General features: G+C 36.8%; 1 protein-coding gene across 3 annotated transcripts in view; it reads right to left on the bottom strand.

Annotated features, from left to right (window-relative positions):
• The window catches only part of LOC126196424 (carboxypeptidase M-like), a 293,433-nt gene that overhangs the window by 24,859 nt on the left and 247,737 nt on the right, over positions 1-20,837 (bottom strand). For all 3 annotated transcript variants that reach the window (XM_049934563.1, XM_049934564.1, XM_049934565.1), the window contains 3 exons: positions 17,535-17,653; positions 15,117-15,293; positions 10,504-10,596 (listed from right to left, as the gene is read on the bottom strand). In XM_049934563.1, the coding sequence (XP_049790520.1) occupies positions 10,504-10,596; positions 15,117-15,293; positions 17,535-17,653 (389 nt within the window). The remainder of the gene's footprint in view (positions 1-10,503; positions 10,597-15,116; positions 15,294-17,534; positions 17,654-20,837) is intronic.

The following is a 20,837-nucleotide window of genomic DNA, read 5'->3' as shown; positions in this document are numbered from 1 at the left end:
CTGAAATTAATTGATGAGTGGCACACAGACACGTGCAACAGCACAGACATGTCACTAGCTTTCAAGCTACCACTTGTTTTCCATTTTAACTATACACTTTCACGTAAAACAGAGACAGTGTTTTGGTGTCTGTGTGTTAAGTGCATGAACGTGGAAAAACTGTAGTAGTTAAAAAGCTGGTGACATACGTGTGATGTGATGTGTATCTATAAGCCACCCTCAGCTTCAGGTAAGTGGTGCCAATCCGCATTTTTGCTTTGAAAGGAAGTAGAAACATGAAGAAACAGTAAAGATAGGTAAAAGGTATCCTTGTTGTGAAATTCAATTATAGTTTGCCAAACTGAATCGTTTAGAAATGTTAACTGCAAAGAGGAGATATTACCACACACCTTAGTAATTGAGCAATAATAAAGGGCACTGATTAGACCATGTGGATTGAAGAAATGTTTTGAGTTTGGCAGTGTCTTATTTGAAGTACAAGAACAACAGCAGTAGGCTACTATGCAATTAACTAGCACAGAATTTATAAAAGTCAGGTTAGCTGATCGTTTAGTGTTGGACCACAAAATGAGTGGACTACAATAAAATGAGAAACAAGGGTGTAACAATTCAATGTATAAAATTAAAAATTGGCAGAGAGAGAGAGAAGGAGGGGATGAACCAATACAAGTAGTATTTTAAAAAGCAAGCAGTGTATACAGAACAGGGAAATAAGTGCGAATTTGTAGAGGGGACAATGTTTAACATAAACATATGAGAGATAAAACAAACAATCGAAACCCCAGGTTGGATATCAACAATGTAAGGAAAAGATAGATAGCTACTTACCAGAATGATTCTGGTCCGAGCTTCCAGAGTTGGTAGTCATGTGTGCATGAGGTGCTTACTTGTATGAATGAATTGTGTGTGTTTCTCTTTCCTTTTCTGATGAAGGCTGTGGTCAAAAGATAATATATAAGTGTCTTTTAATTGTGCCTGTCTGCAACCTAATGTGTCATCTTTATGGTAAGTAGCAATCTACCTTTTTCTTACATTGTACATGAAAGATAAATTAAATAAAGTGTGAGAAATGCATAACAGCTTGAAAGGAGGAGAAAAACTGAGTACACATCAATGTCAGCATTAAATGAGATGTATTGGATATCAGTGACAGCTGTAACAATTGAGCCATAAGGGACTAGAGTGGATGGAAATCATTTTGGTGGTGGATAGCGTGTCACATTCTTGTGATGACACACATGACTTTCTTTTAGCTAGCGATTCATGTTCATTTGTCAGAGACATTTCAACAGCATTTTCTCATTTAAAAAGCTGTTGGTTGGTTCTTGATCTTATATTTTCTTCTTACCCCACTCATTGCTCATTGTGTTAGAACAATTATTTGTCCTTCTGTTTCATCGTAAGTACCTTCAGGTTTGAATGATGTTAACATAACACTTGAAATTTGTGACAGACTGAAGCTGCAGATACAATCAAATCCACATGCAGAATTTTACATTTTCTGAATGTACATTACCATCTGAGGATGGGCTCTCTGTAGATACACAGCTTCCATAGTACCTTTATGTCCATTCTACTGCTCATAGCTCTAGGATGACAAGTAAATCATTTATTGCATTAGCAAGAAACTTATTCTTTGCTGGTTCTTGTCACTGTATGAATGTCACCCATTCTGTGTGTAGTGGGATTTTAAACTCTGATTCTGAATTATATTATTTCTGTTGCTACCTTCATACACAATTTCTTTGTTATTGTAGAATATCTTTATCTCATTACTAATAGTTATAGATTTTGACTATTCAAAATGCAGCATCTACTTCTGAGCACTCTTTATCTTGAGTAAATATGAACACATTTGCATGGTTTCATACTTTTTCGAGGAAGAGCTGACAGACTCAAAAACTCATAGAAACATGTTTTACTTTATTTTATTTTTTTCCAGAGTGGTAGCATAGTAGTAGTAATCAAGTAGCAGCGGGAGAACAAACTTATAAAAGCTATTACATATGCAAGCTTCTTTGGAGCCAGTGGCTCCTTCTTCTGGCTTAATGGTTAACGGAGAAGGAAGAGGGATGAAGTAGGACTGGTGAGGTTTAGGAAAGGGGGTAGAATTCAGAATGTCACCCAGAATCCTGGATCTCATCCGACTGGGAGTTCTGGATGATGTTTCCAAATTCTACCCATTTTCCTAAAATTCACCAATCCTTCTACTTCACTCCTCTTTCTTCCTCTTCAACCCTTCTGGCAGAAGAAGGAGCTGGTGGCTCCAAAAGTTTACATACTTAATACATTTTATGTGTCTTCTCCTCCCACCACTTGGTGAGTACATTTTTTATCTATCCAACGCATTATATTTTGCAAAAATGTTTATTTTTGTTGATACTGTGACATTACTGATATTGCATTGTATTTCATTTGTGTTTATACTTGTACAAAATATTTTTTATCTGATGCTACAAGTGAAAAGTATACTAGTCATGGAGAAGTTTCCTCCACGGAAATGAAAGTGAAAGGGAATGGAACAAAGAGTGTTCAATAGAGGTTACTCATTATTATCACCAAGAAAAATAATTTTGATTGAGGACTTAATGTCATGTCTCTCTTCCTCCCACTTATTTTTCAAATATGACTTTTATCTCCTAAAAGCAAACTACTAGTTTTGAAAGCTTGCACAAGGGAGTTTGTATTTCATTTCTTTCATCTTGCCTTTTAACTATCTTTACTGTACCACTCTAAATATTGTTTAATCAAATCAAACTATTACATGCATGGACTGCAATGAACATTTGCTGTCAACCAATCTGTTAAAAATATATCCTTGCCAACACAGATACACCTTTGTTATGCATGGTACAAACAAATCTATCTTTGTGCTAATGAAATTCAGATCTGCACAACTAGTTGAGATCTACAGTAATCTCTACAATTATCACTTCCATACTATTCACGATATGTTAAAACTGTAAAATTAAAAAAAAAAAAAAAACTCTTTTAATTTTGGTAAGATTAAAATATAATGTTTTAAATAAATGACAATGTAGTACCAAAGACAAGTTGTTCCATCTGAGTTACCTGCCCTATCACATTAAAAATTAACATTGTGGTCTCACATTAAGTTATATTTTTACAGAAAAAAGGTTGTCAGTCTTCTGAGAATAAAGCTTACTCACATATTCAAGTTAAAATTAATGTCCAGGCATCATCACAACTCCAAATTAGTGAATGTTTCTCTCATTTTGATCCCAGAATTTAGTGGAGAGAATGTGATGAGTTCAAATAAAGCAATCCACATACTAAATTATATTTAGTCATTTCTGCAAAATTAACCTCTATGAGAGAAAGAATTGGAACTACAACATCTGTCATATTTTTAAAATATTATGTTAATGCAATGTTATATACAAGTATGTTATTTCAATGCTAACCATAACAGGCACAAATTTTAGAATAGTACAAGTGCAGTGTGCATCTCATTAATCAAATGTCATAATGGTGACTGTAATTGTGTCTACTGTTTCATTCTTTTTCATTCTTAAATATGTTGACAATGAGTATCTATTGTAGTTGTTTTTCTCCCAATTTCTCCATCCTATTGCTCAATGTTTCTTCCCCCCACAGTGAGTTATCTGTAATTTGTGCTTGTGTGTGTGTGTGTGTGTGTGTGTGTTTTATGAATTTGATTAAATGTTTTTATTGCTTTCTTTCATCGTCTTTTTTTGTTAAATTGTGTCTTCCTTCACGTCATACTGGATATAAAATAAATTTCTAGTCAACTAATCTACAGTATATTCTCTACTTAAATGTAGTGGTTGTGTATTCTAAATATTTTTTTGTCATTATTTCATAAAAGGAGAAGCTCAACAAAAGTATTTACAAATTTGATATAAATATACCAGATTTAAAAATTCTGACTTTGTTGTCCTTCACCATTACAAACAGTTTCCATTTTTAATTTTTACATGCATTCCAGCATAAAATTATCAACAAGGCATTTATTCTACATTTCAGTTTACAATTACTGCATCTCTTCTTAAATTTGTTTCACAAAAATATAACAGTTCAAAAATTGTGGTAAGACGACCATTCACTAGCTGTGAAGTATTTTAAAATTAGCGTATTACCCGGGACCAGCCCGGGCTGGTGTTGCATGAGCCCTGAGTGCATGTAGGGGTGAATCAACAGTGTGGTGGTGGTCTCAATACAAGGTGGGACTTACAGGACCAGTAGTGCACATTTGACTATATGGCTGCAGTATATGCATTTGAGTTCTCATAAGTGGCAGGACACTTAATAAATGTTGCTCACTATGTAGACAGCAATTGTGACTGTGATGGCCCTTATGTTACATGAAAATAATATCTAATGAAAATATTTTACCCACCACTTCAAAAAATACAGTGCAGTCAATTGGTCTACTTTAATATAAGACAGAGTTCATGTAAAAGATCACTTGCAGATGAATCAATCATGCAGCAATGAAGGCACATGTGGGATGCTTTTCTCAAGATCAATTATGTGAACTTAATACATAGTTAAAAATTATTTTGCAGGATGTTGGCACCATATAATCCTGTAATTGCTATGAGTGCCATAAATAAATCAGTAAAAATGGAGAAATTTCTTTGTCTTGGCAGCCCACATCCTTATAAAATTAGTGAAAAAAAGTTCCTCACGCTGATTCATTATTAGCTCTCTGTAACACATGGTGATGTGTAGACCAGCAATGAGGAACTTTTCTTCACTAATTTTATAAGGATGTGTGCTGCCAAGACAAAGAATTTTCTCCATTTTTACTGATTTATTAATGGTACTCATGTTTTTACTAATCTTGCATTACTCCTTCATTTAAAAGGCAACCACTTTACATTTATTTCAGTTCCGCTGACCATGCATTTCATTTTGCTCTCTAACTCATATCTGATGTAAACAAACTAATTTAAAGTATTGCTTCTGAAACTTTATGTGGTACAGAGTTATGATTGCTTTTCAAAATACATACTTCCAATGTAAAAGCACCACTCCTGAGAGCAAGAAGCATTGGCAGATAATTTTCTACATGCAGCTGTGAGAGCCCCAAACTATTCTGTAAAATATCGCAAACATGTTACTTAATTTCAGGTACATTCCAGACCTATGTATGTATCCCTATAACCCTTTTCACTTCGTGATTAAAACTTTGACTACTGGCATAAGCCATGAGCTCTCTTGCATAAGTAGCTAAATAATCTCTGCAAGAGTAGTAAGTGGGCACATAAAAACTATTTTTAAAGCAAAAAGATTAAAGAAAATTGTCAGAAGCCACAAATCACTAGCCAGTCATTTGACTACAGGAGAAAACTAGAAAAAGAAACGAGTAGAGATATGGCAGAAGTAAAGTAAGTCATCTACAAAATAGATGCAATATGGAAACACTGCATGACAGAATGAAATTGCAGTACTGAAGTTTAACACTCTATTTTAAAGAATATATCTAAATTAGCCCACTCAACTTTACAAAGTATTAACTATCATGGGTAGAAATGAGTATGAAGTAGGAAAAAAATTTAAAAAAATGAAATAGAGAGAGGCTGGAAACAAAAATCAATGTGATGTATAGGACATACAATCATTCTTTATGAGGATAAGTGTATCATCAAAGTATTATCACAAAAAATGCTAATATTAGGCAACACTGCCATTGCATTCCAGTGAAGAATCACTTAATTAAATTTGCTGTCAAGGCTATGATTTTCCATAATCAAAGGAGCCAGAAAGACAGATAAAGCACATGAGTTGATTATGTGACCTGAGATATAAGAAAGGAGTTATAGAAGATGGAAAATAAGAGTAAGATTATCTGAGTGCATCATTGTTCCCTTATGATGTCAAGAAGTTGTAAACCTGTCCTATGAAGAAGCAAAAAGATCAAGATCTTTGATGAGGTTAGCTTTATTTAAGACAAAGATCTTTAAATACTCAATATAACTAACTATTAAATTCATTGTCAACAGCTGCATTATCAGTGTAGTGCTTAAAAAATTATCTCATGTTATACTGACCTTATTGATTTTCCATGATAAACTATGTAGCACTGAACTCAATGCTTAGTGAATCACTAGAGTAGGGTTTATCAATTACTTACTCTGCTAACTAACATTCTTTCCTTATATTGTGTTCTGAAAATAGGTCATATATTATATACTGCTGTTTACAGCCTGCAGAGAAGGAAAGAAAGAGAGAAAACCACAGCAATGACAGCTATATCAAAGCAGAGGTAGAAGAAAAAGTTAACAAACATGTTTAAGAGTGAATTAAACATTTACAAGGTGTATGGAGTACATAATAAATAATGGATAGGGCAGAGACATATTTGGGGAACTGGAGCAATAAACCCAAACATTGTGACCCACTTCTCTCTATTACTGATGGAATGAAATGGGGCAGTGTTTGACGCACAGGACTCACATTCAGGAGGAGTGGGAGACAAATCACTGTCCTCCCAGCTACATTTACATTTTCTAACCAGATGGCAGTTATAAGAGTCGAGGGGCATGAAAGGGAAGCAGTGATTGGGAAAGGAGTGAGACAGGGTTGTAGCCTCTCCCCGATGTTATTCAATCTGTATATTGAGCAAGCAGTAAAGGAAACAAAAGAAAAATTCGGAGTAGGTATTAAAATTCATGGAGAAGAAGTAAAAACTTTGAGGTTCGCCGATGACATTGTAATTCTGTCAGAGACAGCAAAGGACTTGGAAGAGCAGTTGAACGGAATGGACAGTATCTTGAAAGGAGGATATAAGATGAACATCAACAAAAGCAAAACGAGGATAATGGAATGTAGTCTAATTAAATCGGGTGATGCTGAGGGGATTAGATTAGGAAATGAGACACTTAAAGTAGTAAAGGAGTTTTGCTATTTAGGGAGTAAAATAACTGATGATGGTCGAAGTAGAGAGGATATAAAATGTAGACTGGCAATGGCAAGGAAATCGTTTCTGAAGAAGAGAAATTTGTTAACATCGAGTATAGATTTAAGTGTCAGGAAGTCGTTTCTGAAAGTATTTGTATGGAGTGTAGCCATGTATGGAAGTGAAACATGGACGATAACCAGTTTGGGCAAGAAGAGAATAGAAGCTTTCGAAATGTGGTGCTACAGAAGAATGCTGAAGATAAGGTGGATAGATCACGTAACTAATGAGGAGGTATTGAATAGGATTGGGGAGAAGAGAAGTTTGTGGCACAACTTGACTAGAAGAAGGGATCGGTTGGTAGGACATGTTTTGAGGTATCAAGGGATCACAAATTTAGCATTGGAGGGCAGCGTGGAGGGTAAAAATCGTAGAGGGAGACCAAGAGATCAATACACTAAGCAGATTCAGGAGGATGTAGGTTGCAGTAGGTACTGGGAGATGAAGAAGCTTGCACAGGATAGAGTAGCATGGAGAGCTGCATCAAACCAGTCTCAGGACTGAAGACCACAACAACAACAACAACATGGTTTCTTAGAAAAAGCATGGTTGATTTTAGAGTCTATCCTTATCAATTCCAAACTTGAGCTTCTTCTCTTATAATTTTATTACCAACAGGACATTTCACTCAAAGCTTTCCTTACTTTGTCCTTCATTTGTTTCTTCCTTTTTTCTGTAATTCATCTAACTTCATCTAATTTCTTTTTGTATGTGTATCAGTCATCATGTTCTTTAATTTTTTGCCTCTGCTTTATTTAGAAATAGAGAGCAAATGAGTTTTTCCATTCATTAATCACTACAAAATGTTTCTTAGCTGTTGTCTTTAAACAGGGACAATAAGCAATAATTTTATGTTAGAGCTAATTTTGTCATTATTTTTTATCTATTTTGGTTTTATTTTATAATAGCTCATTCTTCTTTCTTGTTCTTTACGTCTGTCTTGTTATGCAACAAGAAAGAATAATAAGGAAAGAGATAACAAAATCTACCAATGAAAGTAAGTACAGTAAGCTTTAAAAGACACTAAATTGTGCCAGAACAGTAATACAATCAAACACTTAGTGTGGCTGAAATCCAGAGTGAGTGGAGGATCATGTGACCAACAACAGGCCATGATATGAGTGCCAACTGAAACTGACATATAAAAACATTCTTGCTGAGAAACCTCCATGATGATAGTATGCTCAAGCATTACATGTAAAAATTAGAGAAGACTCTCAGTTAATTTCATTGGTGCTTGAATAGTTCTAGCACCATAAAGAAATGTTTTGAGCTCTAATTGTTTCTGCAGAGAAGGTATTTCACAACATTAACAGTATACTTACACAAAAAATGAGGTTAGAATTAGTAGTTTATCTCAAGCCAAATTCTTTAGCATAATGTGAAAAGAAATGAGAGTCATATGCTATAAAGCCTTTGGATATACTGAAGTTTTACTGAATAATGGAGAAAATATGGTATTTATTGGTATTTCCATAAAAACCCATATTTCTGAAATTTGTCTGCTTATTGTGTGTTCAAAATATTTTGAGTCCTCTTTGAGAGCATTTTTTTCAATTGATCTTCAAAATGACACACACTTCGCCCTACATCCTTTGCTATTTCTTCCATATAATCATTCATCCATTTTCATCTTTAATTATTGTATACTGTTCCAAGTTCCACCTCAGTTTCAGCTGTTGTTTGATGTATTGTTGAGCTTACAAGAGTGATATACCTTGCATTATAGTAGTTCGTCATTATGTTTGTTCTACACATTTTAAAAAATCATAGTGACATACTCATGCTTTGATAAAAACTGGAAGGAGAAAGCTGAATAGGTAAAACATAGGTAGAACATCTCTCATGAAACCATTTTCATATCATTCTGCTATTCATCCTTCTTCTTTTTTTTTACTCTTGAGAAAAACATCTAACTCTCCAAGCTAGATGGCATTTGCCTGTTCACTTGCTTTCCCACAAAATTCTGAAATTAATATGGTTTTTCTACTTATCTTTGTTTTACTAATGATTTACATACTCTTGCACTCATTTTACTTAACCAGGCTACAGATTCACCTAACAAGTATGATGCTTTCATGAAATACTGCACATAATTCCAATAAATATTCTCTCTCTCTACCTTTTCTTCATTTCTATCTCCTCATTTTTTAAAAATCTGATCATTGTCTATTCCTTGAGGATATTCCCAACAGAATTTTTGGATATATAATTTGGATGAGTTCTATTTGTGAATTCATGGTTTGTATAATGTCACTAATAAGAGTTACATAACTTCATGTGTCTCTTGAAGCTGTTGTTTCAAAAATGTATCATATATATCATATAGAGTTACAACTGCAACACAAGAATCTTTTCATAGTGCAAGATAAAGGTAACTACTCAATGAGGAGTCCAGCCCAGCATGGATTATTATGATGAATGTTAGAGATGAACTGTGTAAGCCACAGACATGGCATAACAAATGTTATTTTGGTAACATGGCAAGTGAATATGTGAATGTCAAATGAATGTGTGAAGCTATTCAGTGTACTAGTTGCAGCAGCCTTTGATAAAATTCATAGTGCTGATTACTGTCACATCAAAGTTCTGCTGCCGAAATTGTGTCACCTTTGCAGATGATAACTTATTTTTAATTTTAATTTTTATTGTTTTATTTTTGAAATGTAAGGGATTGGCAGCATCCCACAGCAACCTTCATAACCTTCACATTTTCAGTGATCTTTATCCATTTTTCTTCATTTGTGTTGTAACACTTAGTAAACATTATCTGCCATATCTCTCTCAGGCCATCATTTTTCCTCAGTTACTTCTTACCTTAATAAGTTATTACAGTCTAAATTTATATAATTATTTTATTGGTGTTCTTATTTTTTCAGCTATCTGTTTATTTTTTCTTTTTCTGTGACCCTAAGCTTTTTATTTGTTTATTGATCCATTGACATCGGAACAATGAGAAAGTAAATATTCAGTCTCGTTGCTTGGTCTTCTGATTTTCATATGAGTCCTAGTATGTAACTTGGTGATAGTGGCTGTTTTCAGGAAGCATTCTTTCTCAGATAACAGATGAACTAACAGAACTTTCTGTCTAAATTTTTGCCACATTATCAGCTTACTAGCTCATCACCATGGCCACCCTTTATATAGAAAAATTATCGATTTTATTTTATGCACAATGTCATATTGCTGCAATACAGCAAAGTTGTCTGCATACTGAGCATATTACTGAAGAAACCATGATATGACTAAGATAAATTATGTGCTAAGGCCACTAGACACACCAGGAAAGAAGTGAGGGGATGGTAGTAAATGAAATGTTGGTTGGTATTTGCCCCAGCTTTATTTTCATAAGAAGCTGGGCTGTAATATGAGTAAGGTGAAAGACGTAAATCATCTGGTTCTCCCCTGTCACCTCCAGTTGTCACTATACTTCCTGGTAGCCTTGGAGGAGCAGGAGCTGCTGCCACTGCTACACCACTTTGAGTATCACCTTGATAAGGGGGCAATGGTCGTGGAGACCCTTTTCTTTGCAGATTAACAACTGGCCCATCACCTACCTTTGCAGGATGCAATGTAACATTGAGAAGTGTTGGATGCTGTTCCACAACTGTGAATTCTAGCTCACGAGGGATGTAACCATCAGCATAAACCTGAAAAGAAGCATATTATCTTTTAAAAACTATCTTGTTAATAATACAATTCATTTTACTACTGCTTTCACAACTACTGAGTAACAAGTGGAAAATGAAACATTATTTCTATTTTTCCCATGCCTTTGCGGTATCCAATGTTCAAAGTTCTTGTTATTCTCATACACAGGTGTTGTGTGCTTTCCGCTACGTGGTAAGAATGAATGTTTTCTAAGATCATGTGTAATCTGTTAAGCAACTTCCATAATGGGTGGTCACTTGATGATGCTTACCAAATTGTTAATTATGCACAAGTGAAGGGACATATCACTGAGAAACAGTTAATGTAGTATAAAAAAGCAGCTTCTTCCTACCGATATGTTCTTTGACTTGTTTCTCATCACTGATGAGAGTCCTTCATGTTGAATGGAGCTCTTGAGAGATTGTGTTGGAGGAACAAATTGACAATTGATCTGTCTTTACCACTATTGTAGCTTTCTGTTATTTTATGAACTCTGTAAATGTCTTAGTGACTTATAGTTGAAACTATGGTTTGTACTAAATTACCATCTGAGGCTAAATGCTTCATGACTGAGGTTTGAAATGTATGTCATATTTAAATGATATGCTCAAGTTACCTTCATTAGCAATGTTACACACCTGTATAAAATATCAAGAAAAATAATCAATTTTTGAAAATATAATGTAATTGGACAGATTCAAAAATCTTCTTACCAAGCTTATAAAGGGTATTATGAATGTAAACTTTTGGAGCCAGTGGCTCCTTCTTTTGGCAGATATGTTGTAAGGGAAGGAAGAGAGGTGAAAGAAAAGGACTGGTGAGTTTTAGAAGAAGTAGTAGAGTTCAGGAAAGTCACTCAGAAATCTGGGTCAAGGGAGACTTACTGGATGGGATGAGAAGGAAAGACTGATTGTTGGGGACTGCACCAGATGAGATTACTACTAAATAATTGTGCATAAGTTAACAAGAGTGAAAAACTAAGGGCATTGTATGTGATAGAGGTGGGATGGGGTCAGTGAAAAATGGAAAAGTCGGAAAATGAAATGTGTAGAATACTAAAACAGAGTGAAGAAAGGAAAGTTACTGTGAAGAAATGCTGATACTGGAAAAATTAACGTAAATTAAGGCCACGTGGGTGGTGAGGACCAAGGACATGTTGTAGTGCCAGTTGTCACCTGTGGAGTTCAGAGAAATGGTGTCTGGATGAAGAATCTGGATGGAAAGTGTAGTGAAACTGGCATTGATGTCATGACTGTCACGTTGTAGTGCATGTTCTGCAACAGGATATTGTGTGCACTCTTTGACTATGTCCATTCACCCTAACTGATAACTTGATCTTAGTCATGATGATGTAAAAGTCCGAACAGTGTGTACATAAAGCTGGTGTATGACATATGTCATTCCACAGGTGGCTCTCCTTTTGACAGTATATGTTTTGCCACTTACAAAGCTGGTGTATGTGGTGGTAGGGGGATGCATGTGGTAAGTCTTGCAGGGGATGGTCACAGGAGTAGGAGCCATTAGGTAGGGAAATGAGTCCAGAAGGAGCATAGGGTCTGACAAGGATGTTGCAGAGATTGGGAGGGCAATGAAAAGCTATTCTAGGTATGGTGGGCAAAATCTCAGACAGAATGGACCCCATTTCAGGGCATGATTTTAGAAAGTCATGGCCTTGTTGAAGTAGCTGATTAATACATTCAAGGTCAGGATAATACTGAGTGACATGTGATGTACTCTTAAGTCATTTTTTCAAGAGGTCGGTAGTACCAAGGTTGGATGTGATGACTTCACAGGAACTATTACTTTCTTCACTCTGTTTTTGTTTTCTACACCTTTCATTTTCTCACCTGTCTATTTTTTGGCATCCACTTCCCACCTCTATCAGATACAATGTACTTAGCTTTTCACTCTTATTAATTTGTGCATGATGTTTTAGCGGTAATCCCTTTCTTCCAAATGACCCTATCTTCCACCTTTAAGTTCTCAGGTTTTCAAATCTCATCTGGTGCTGTCCCCAACAATCGGTCTCTTCTTCTCATCCCATCTGGTAAGTTTCCTCTGACCCAGAATTCTGGATGACTTTTTGAAATTTTATCCCCTTTCCTAAACTTCATCAGTCCTTTTCCTTCATCCCTATTCTTTCATCTTCAACCCTTCTGCCAGAAGAAGGACTCAATGACACCTAAAGCTTGCATGTGTAATACCTTTTATATGTGCGTTCTCCCACCACCAAGTGGTGAGTAGATTTTTTACCAATACAACTGCATTACACGTATATGAAAGGTTTTTCTTGTGTTTGAGATGAAAAGTATAAATATTTGCAACCAATGGAGAGCAGTAAAGTATATCAAAGAATAATGACTTAGTCAGTAATGTGTTTGTATCCCCTGTCACTACTCTTCCTCCATCAACAATAACACTGATCCCCTGTCACTACTCTTCCTCCATCAACAATAACACTGTTTACCTCCGCATTGTTAATGTTTGGTTCCTTTGTACTTTATTAAAATAATCTCAAACCATTTTAAATCATGGAACTTCATAGCAGTAATTATAAATAACTACAGCATAAACAGATGTTTGCAATCAAATACAGTATTCTGTTTCAAATCGGTAAGTATTCTGGTTGGACCTCTTTAGAAAATATAAGCAAATATTACATTTTGCCTTATAAAATAATATCATTTATAGTTTTTAATAACTAACAGGGATGTCTGTGAAATGGGAAATTTTGAAACCTCCATCACTGAAACAAATTTATTCATAGAGATATCGAATAAACACAACTTGAATTTACAATGCCTGCAACTTAAAATGACCGTCACTTGAATAGGACATTACAGAGGTGGCCACCATTCTCCTACATACATTTCCAGTCTTTTATGGAAGTTAGCCATCATCCTTGCAGGACTGATGATGGAATTTGGTTAACTGTGCCGCAAATTTGATCCTACAGTTTCTGGATGGTATGTGGTGGGTCACTCCAGAAGATCTGAGATTTAAAATGACTCCAAAAGAAGAAATCACATGCCAAATTGTCAAGGGATCTTGGAGGCCAGGAAATGTCCTTATTCTTGGGGATGAGATACCCAGAAAAGACGTTCTGTACTGCATTAATTGAATATTGTGAGACATGGCATATGGCCCAGCTTATTCAAAGAATATAATTTGCAGTTACAGGAAGACCAGCAAGCTGTCACACTAGGAAATGGTTCACCATGTGAACATAGCATTCTGTATTCAAAGTAAGAGTATTTCTGTGATCATCTTAAAGAAAATAAGGCCCTATGATTCCAAATGATGATATGCTGCACCACACTACCACTTTCTGACTGTGAAGTGATGTATCATGAAGCATTTCAGGATTTACTGTTACAGCAGTAGCAATTTTTATAAATGAAATATTAAATGAACTAGATGAAGGAGACAAGGTAACAGGCACCTTCCTGGATATGAGTAAAGCTTTTCATACTGTGAATCATACAATTCTATTCCATAAATCCTATCTGAAAGACAGAAACAGTGTGTCAAACTAACTTGTAAAAGGAATGAACAGTTGGCAACAAGCAAATCAATCCATAAGATACTTCAATGTGGTATGCCCCAAGGAAGCTTATTGGGGCCTTTACTGTTTCTTGTGTACATTAATGATTTAATTGAGCCCCAAAACTGCAAGGTTATAAGCTATGCTGATGTGACATCTTTTGTCGGCTGGGGCCATGATATGCTACAAATAGTACTGAATCAATATAACTTTCTGTTAAATTATCTTACTGCAAATAAGTTAATTATAAATAAAGAGAAGACAGTGACAATGCAATTTAAGCTTAGCTATAGTCAGAACACAAACAGAACTCTATTTACACCTCCATTGGCCCTTAGATACACAAACAAACACAAATTTTTGGGTATAATTGTTAATGAACACCTGTCATGGAAAGAACATATAGACTATATTTGTAAGAAAATTAGTCCAAATGTGTATCTACTGAAAAAGGGTCTCAGCCTTCCTGGAACATGATAGCTTGAGACAAATATACTTTGGAGTGGTACATCCGCATCACCAGTATAATACTGAGATATGGGATAGGGCACCAGCTGTCTATACAGACAGCATGCTGACGGGACTGAGGCATGACATACGAGATTTTAATGATCACGAAATACATACTGCATGCCCACATAGCTATTGTTGTTTTTATAAAATGCCTTCATGGCAACAGTAAGTTGTTTACCTGTCCAGAACACCATCTCGACTAAACATTGATATCAGGGTCACTGGCAATGATTTGTTGTCCAGATAGCACCACTCCCATTTTCTGGTTCCTAATGCAACACACTATTTCCAAGGTTGTCAAATTGTCCATTTCACTGCTGCATCTGCTACTTCTGTTTGGTTTGGCATATTACTCACAAAAGGTGGAATAATATTTTGTGATTGTCAGCTGTTGATCTTTTAAAAATAACCAGCTTTACCTGAAGTGTTCACATTAATTTCACTTATATAAACATTACTTACTTCTAATTTATATACTCCAGGAAGCAATATTCTCCAGAATTCACCATATTTTGTTGTTTGGAAACCAACATCTCGAGATTTTATTTTTAAAGATGCTTTCTCAATTGGATTGCCATTCTCATCCATAACAAATCCATGAATGCCTCTGTGAGCTTCAGCAAGAAATTTAACGAGTGACTGAAAACAGAACACAATTAGTAATTATTTAAAATTATCTGATAAATGAAATATTAATTTCTAAAAACTGAAGTTGGTAGCTATATATGATCATAGTTACACAAATGTTGATATTATTTTAAACAGATAATATTTGTATTGGCAAATAACAGACCCCATTTGATAAACGTCTGAGGTGCATAAAAGAAAAAGGGTGAATTTTTTAAACTGGTCCAGCAACAGGGGAGCAGATCAATTTAAGTATGTTGGTACATCAATTCTGATTTCAGTTCTGATTCCTGTATATCAGTACTCTTAAACAAGATGTTTGCCTTATTCTGCTGTGTCTTTTCGGAGCCACAAGTTATTGTGACTTTACAACCTAACACAGAAGGGTTAACAGATGTACTTCATATGTTCACTATATTTCAAGTTTAAAATCTAAGAATATAAATGTTGTTCACTTCCAGTTTACTCAATTATCATTTACACTCATGTCTGGCTAGGAGCCAGCAGAAGTTTTTTATTAGATGTTTTGGTCTGATGTATATGTCAGTGTCTCACAAACTGTCTCATTATTGTATGACAATATTATTGTAACTCACCATACAGTGGAGATGTTGCACTGGAGACAGGCACAACAACAAAAAACTGCTAAATAAGTTAAAAGAGGCTTTCTTCTGAATTAGACAATGTACACACACATTCACACAAATGTAACACTCTCTCTCTCTCTCTCTCTCTCTCTCTCTCTCTCTCTCTCTCACACACACACACACACACACACACACACACACACACACACACACACACACACACACACGACCACTGTCTGCACGTGTGTGTGTGTGTGTGTGTGTGTGTGTGTGTGTGTGTGTGTGTGTGTGTGTGTGTGTGTGAGAGAGAGAGAGAGAGAGAGAGAGAGAGAGAGTTGCCTTTGTGTGAATGTGTGCGAGTACATTGTATAATTCAGAAGGCCTTTTGACTGAAAGCTTAATTACAGCAACAGTCTTTTCATTGTGCTTGTCTGCAACTCAACACCTCCACTATATGGTGAGCAGCAATACGTTCTTTTCATAAGACTGTCACCATTCCATCCTGGTTTTTCAATTGTTTCTTTGTTATACTGATTGCATGTTTACCAAGAGTATTGTTGAAGGTTGTTTCATTTATGGGTGAGCTGTCATATTAGTAAATACACACATTTTCTGTGTTCATGCAAAGAGTCATAGATGCCACTTGTAAACACTGAAAAATGGAGAAATCTTGAAAGGAAGGAGGGAAGGAAGATTGGGGTTTCATGTCCCATTGAAGGCTAGGTTATTAAAGACAAAAAGCAAGTTTGGATTCATGAAGGACATCTGTAAACGTATGGTAATGGAATTTAGCATAAATAATCTAGAGAAACTGCAAAAATTTGAACAGGGATGATCCAATGGGGATCCTAGTTCAACCTTGACCACCCAAGAACAAACTGGTGTGTTACCACTGCAATGCCTATCTCAGAGAAAATATCTATAAATAGTAGTTCTGGAGGAGAAAATTTTCAGAAGACAAGAAATATTATGCTGTAGTTAGGAAAAGTAGACATTGTTGTGAAAAAACACAAGACACAAATTTCAATTAGCCCAATTTGTTTGTCATAGGAAAGCTACAGGAAATGTAGTAAGGAAAGAGGGAAGATTTTACTGCTAACCATGTAACACAGACCCCTGTATTGTCAAACACTATTTTGACAAACACTGACATTTTGTGATTCCTACAAATGAAAAAACTAACTTTTCATAATAAAACATCTTATTATCTTGGATATTCAGTAGTGAATTACAAATAATTTCAACTCAACAGCTTACATTTCCTTATGAGTGGTGAAACAGGTGACCATTTTGAGAAATAATTAAACAATCTTCCCAGAATTGTATCTGCCGGTCATAATATAACAGATTTGTGACAAATTGATATCAACTTTCAGATAATACATATGGAAGTATAGACTGACATGCTTACTAAAGCACATTTGAAAAATCACAAAAAGTAAATTACAGCAATTTTGCTCATGATCCTGGTTTTAAATAGACTGCCAAATGGTCAAGCTGATAAGTCCAGCTTGCTACTACTTTTCATTTTCCTTTACCAAATGGAATCTGGTTTCTGTATGTAACATTTTTGTTAGCTACATTTCAGCTCTCTCCTGCTAAGACATCACTGTCTGCATTTATTCAGTGAGAAAATTTATATTTACATACTCATAAAATAAATTACCATTCTATTTTCTTCCCAGTAACGAGGCAGCTCAGAGGCTCTTGGGTACTTGCAGCAAGATAATTCCAGAGTTATTTCCATGCAACCATACCATACATAGTTGAAGTCCTGCATGCCACCTACAAAAGAAATTGTCAAAAAAATGAGCTACTACTATTATTAAAAATTTTAGGGCATTACAGTTGTTGTATCTACATCTATGTCTATGTATGCTGCAAATATCAATGTAACCTGAAACTTTTGCAAGTATAAAACATTTTAGAACAATATATAAAACTGAGCCTTATTACATGACTTTCTTTTGTACAAAAATATCTATCTTGCCTTTTCTGTTTACCTTTTTGGGAACAAGAAGAGTTACAGGAAATGTCACAATATAGCCTTTCTGATATTACTTCATTAATAAATTCAGTCAGTTGATCTTATGATGTGTTAACAAACCATGTTTAATGTTCAGAAGGGTGGCTATCTAACTTGAAGAAAAATTAAAATTCAATAAAGTTAAACTCCAATGCTAGGTTAAAAACACAGAATTCTCTCAGATTTTATGAAATTCTTGAAATTCCTTGAGATTTCCCTGATTTTTCCAAGTAAAATGTAACTCCCTGAGAATCCCAAGTTTTCCAGGTTTCCCAGACCAGTGACAATCCTTTAATTTTCTTTGTGAAGGTGTGTCTTTTGTGAAAGAGGTAGGCTGGACAGTCTCTGCCTGAACTTCAGGTATGGTTAATTAGATAAAGGCCGGAGGATTGGGGGTGAGTGGAATATCGAATGGGAAATATGTTTTGCAGACTAGGACTGGGAGACAGTGCCTGTCTGTGAAAGCCATTTTGACACCTTTAGCATGCTAGGCAAGTTCTTGTCTCTCCAAATATGCCATCCCCAGATGACCATGCTGTATGGTAGGGATTTTTTGGTGTGGAAGGGATGGCAGCTGTTGATATGTGGGTATTGTTGGTAGTTGGTGGGTTTAATGTGGACACAGGTAAGGATGGAACCATCAGAGAAGAAGAGATCAATGTCCGGGAAGATGGCCAGCTGGGTTGAGGATGACCATGATGATGGAGATGTTTGTATGGGTGCATGACGGCAAGGTCTTCAGCGCCCATGAAAAACAGGTGGAGGCGGCTGTCAAGAGAATACCCAGAACAGGAAGATAAAACAGAACACAAAACACAGCTAACAAAGGTTGGAAAACTATGTGCATACCCTCACTGAAGCATGGGACAAAGCATTGCGTCAGTAGTAAAACGTGAATGACACAGGAAGAAAGTGGTAGAAGGAGCTAAAACAGTATAGCAGATGAAAGTGGCTGGCTGACCATGAGGAAAAAAAGGGAGGAGCCAGCCACTCTGCAATACACTAAAATCTCCAGCCTAAAAGTTTAGGCTAGAGTCCAGACACAAAGCAGAACTTTAAAACCCTAGTTACACTCATCTCGTCATCAGCTAAAATAGAGGGCAGAGCCTCACCAATTTTTGCTTCTGCCCTTGCATCACAGGTGATGCATACAAGGTGACAGTTGACTATTTGCCCCAAGGTCTTCCCCATGCAACTAGTGAGGGCAACACTACGGTAACTACTTGGGCATGTTCAGTCTTTCCCAGGTTTTAAAAGAGGAATTAAAACTGCCTCATGCAATGAGTCAGGAAAGCAACCTGACGCCCAAATGGCATTAAAAAGTGTGAGGAGGATATCTTTGTTGCACCTGGTGAGGTGTCATAGCATACTGTAATGGATTCTGTTGTGACCAGGGATGTGTCACAAGCCACAGTCAATGCAGAATGCAGCTCCCACATGGAGAATGGGCAGTTATAAACTTCATTAGAGGTGGACTGGAAGTCCAAACTACACCTCTCAGCAACCGCCCTATGGTGTCGGAAACTGGGATCCTGACTGGCTGTAGCAGTAACTGTGGCAAAATATGCCGCCGTAGTCTGGGCAATGTTGATCCATGTGGAGAGTGCAGTTATTCATTACAGCAGCCATGAGGCACCTCCCTCCTCTCGCAGAAATTCTCCTGATGTTCTCCCACACAATGGAACTTTCGGTGGAATGATTAATCGTGTTCAGGAATTGTTGCCACAACCTCTTCTTGCTCTCTCAAGTAATTTGGTGACATTTTGCTCTTGCCACCCAAAAGACTGCAAGATTCTCAGCAGTTGGCTGCTAACACTGGAACCTACGCAGAGCCACACCTCTGGTCCTGATTGCAGAGTGGCATTCAGCACTCCACCAAGGTACAGGTTGCCTCTTCTGGTGGCCTGTGGACTGTGGAATGGATGCTGTAGCGGCATGGTGGACCATTTTGGTAATATGATTCACCCATGCCTCAACATTCACACAGTGTTCGAACTGGGCCAATTGGCCATAAGGTGTCCAGTCAGCTCTACTGAGCACCCAACGTGGTGGTTTCCTCTCGGGGCCCATGCCGTCTGGCAGGTAAATCCAGATCAGGAAGTGATCACTTCGGTGCAGGTCATTGACCACTTTCCATTTAGCACTGTGGGCAAGAGCTAGAGAGCAAAGCAAGAGATCAATGGCACAGAATGACCCAGTCATTGTGCAGAAGTGAGTGCTCTGTCCTGCATTTAGCAAGCATGCACAGGATGACAGGATAAGCCTCTCAATTGCTCTACCTCTGGGGATAGGTAATTGCAGAGCCCCAAAGCACACTGTGTGCATTAAAATCACCACAGATGATAAAAGGGTGGTGGAGCTGTGTAATAAGGTCGGTGAGGGCCTCTTCATCAAGTGCATCATGTGGGGGCAAGTATTGGGAACATATTGTCAATGGATGACATAAGTGCAAAGCTGTTGTAAGGGAGAGAGGCAAGGACAGGCAGTCTGTGATGACGAAAATACCTACGCCTCCTTTAGCTCTCACTCCATGCTGGTCATCCTTTTTGTGGAGTACATAGCCTCATAGCTCAGGGGCATATGATGGATGAAAATAAGTCTCCTGGAGACACAGACACGGTGGTCTCCCCTGAGAAAGTAGACGAAGTTCCTCCATATGCGTCCTGGACCCCTGCAAGTTCCACTGAAGTATGGGAGCCACTAGGAAGGGGGTAGCACCTTCATCCTGTCTTTCCAATGAGGTGGGGAGACTGCAGCAGGTGGAGCGGCAGTTCTGGGGCGAGATGATTGCCCCACACATATGTCATACTCCATCAGCTCTGGGGAAGAATCAGATGAAGCATCAGGTGAAATGACATCGACATGGTCAGATGGTTTACCACGTGATTTTACCTGATGTTGCTGCTTTATAGGAGCTTTTTGCAGTTTGGTGGGCTTTGGTGG

This window comes from Schistocerca nitens, chromosome 1 (assembly GCF_023898315.1).
Source record: "Schistocerca nitens isolate TAMUIC-IGC-003100 chromosome 1, iqSchNite1.1, whole genome shotgun sequence".
NCBI classification, from domain to species: Eukaryota; Metazoa; Arthropoda; class Insecta; order Orthoptera; family Acrididae; genus Schistocerca; species Schistocerca nitens.
The sequence above is the reverse complement of the archived record's forward strand: the minus strand, read 5'-3'. Positions and strand labels throughout refer to the sequence as shown.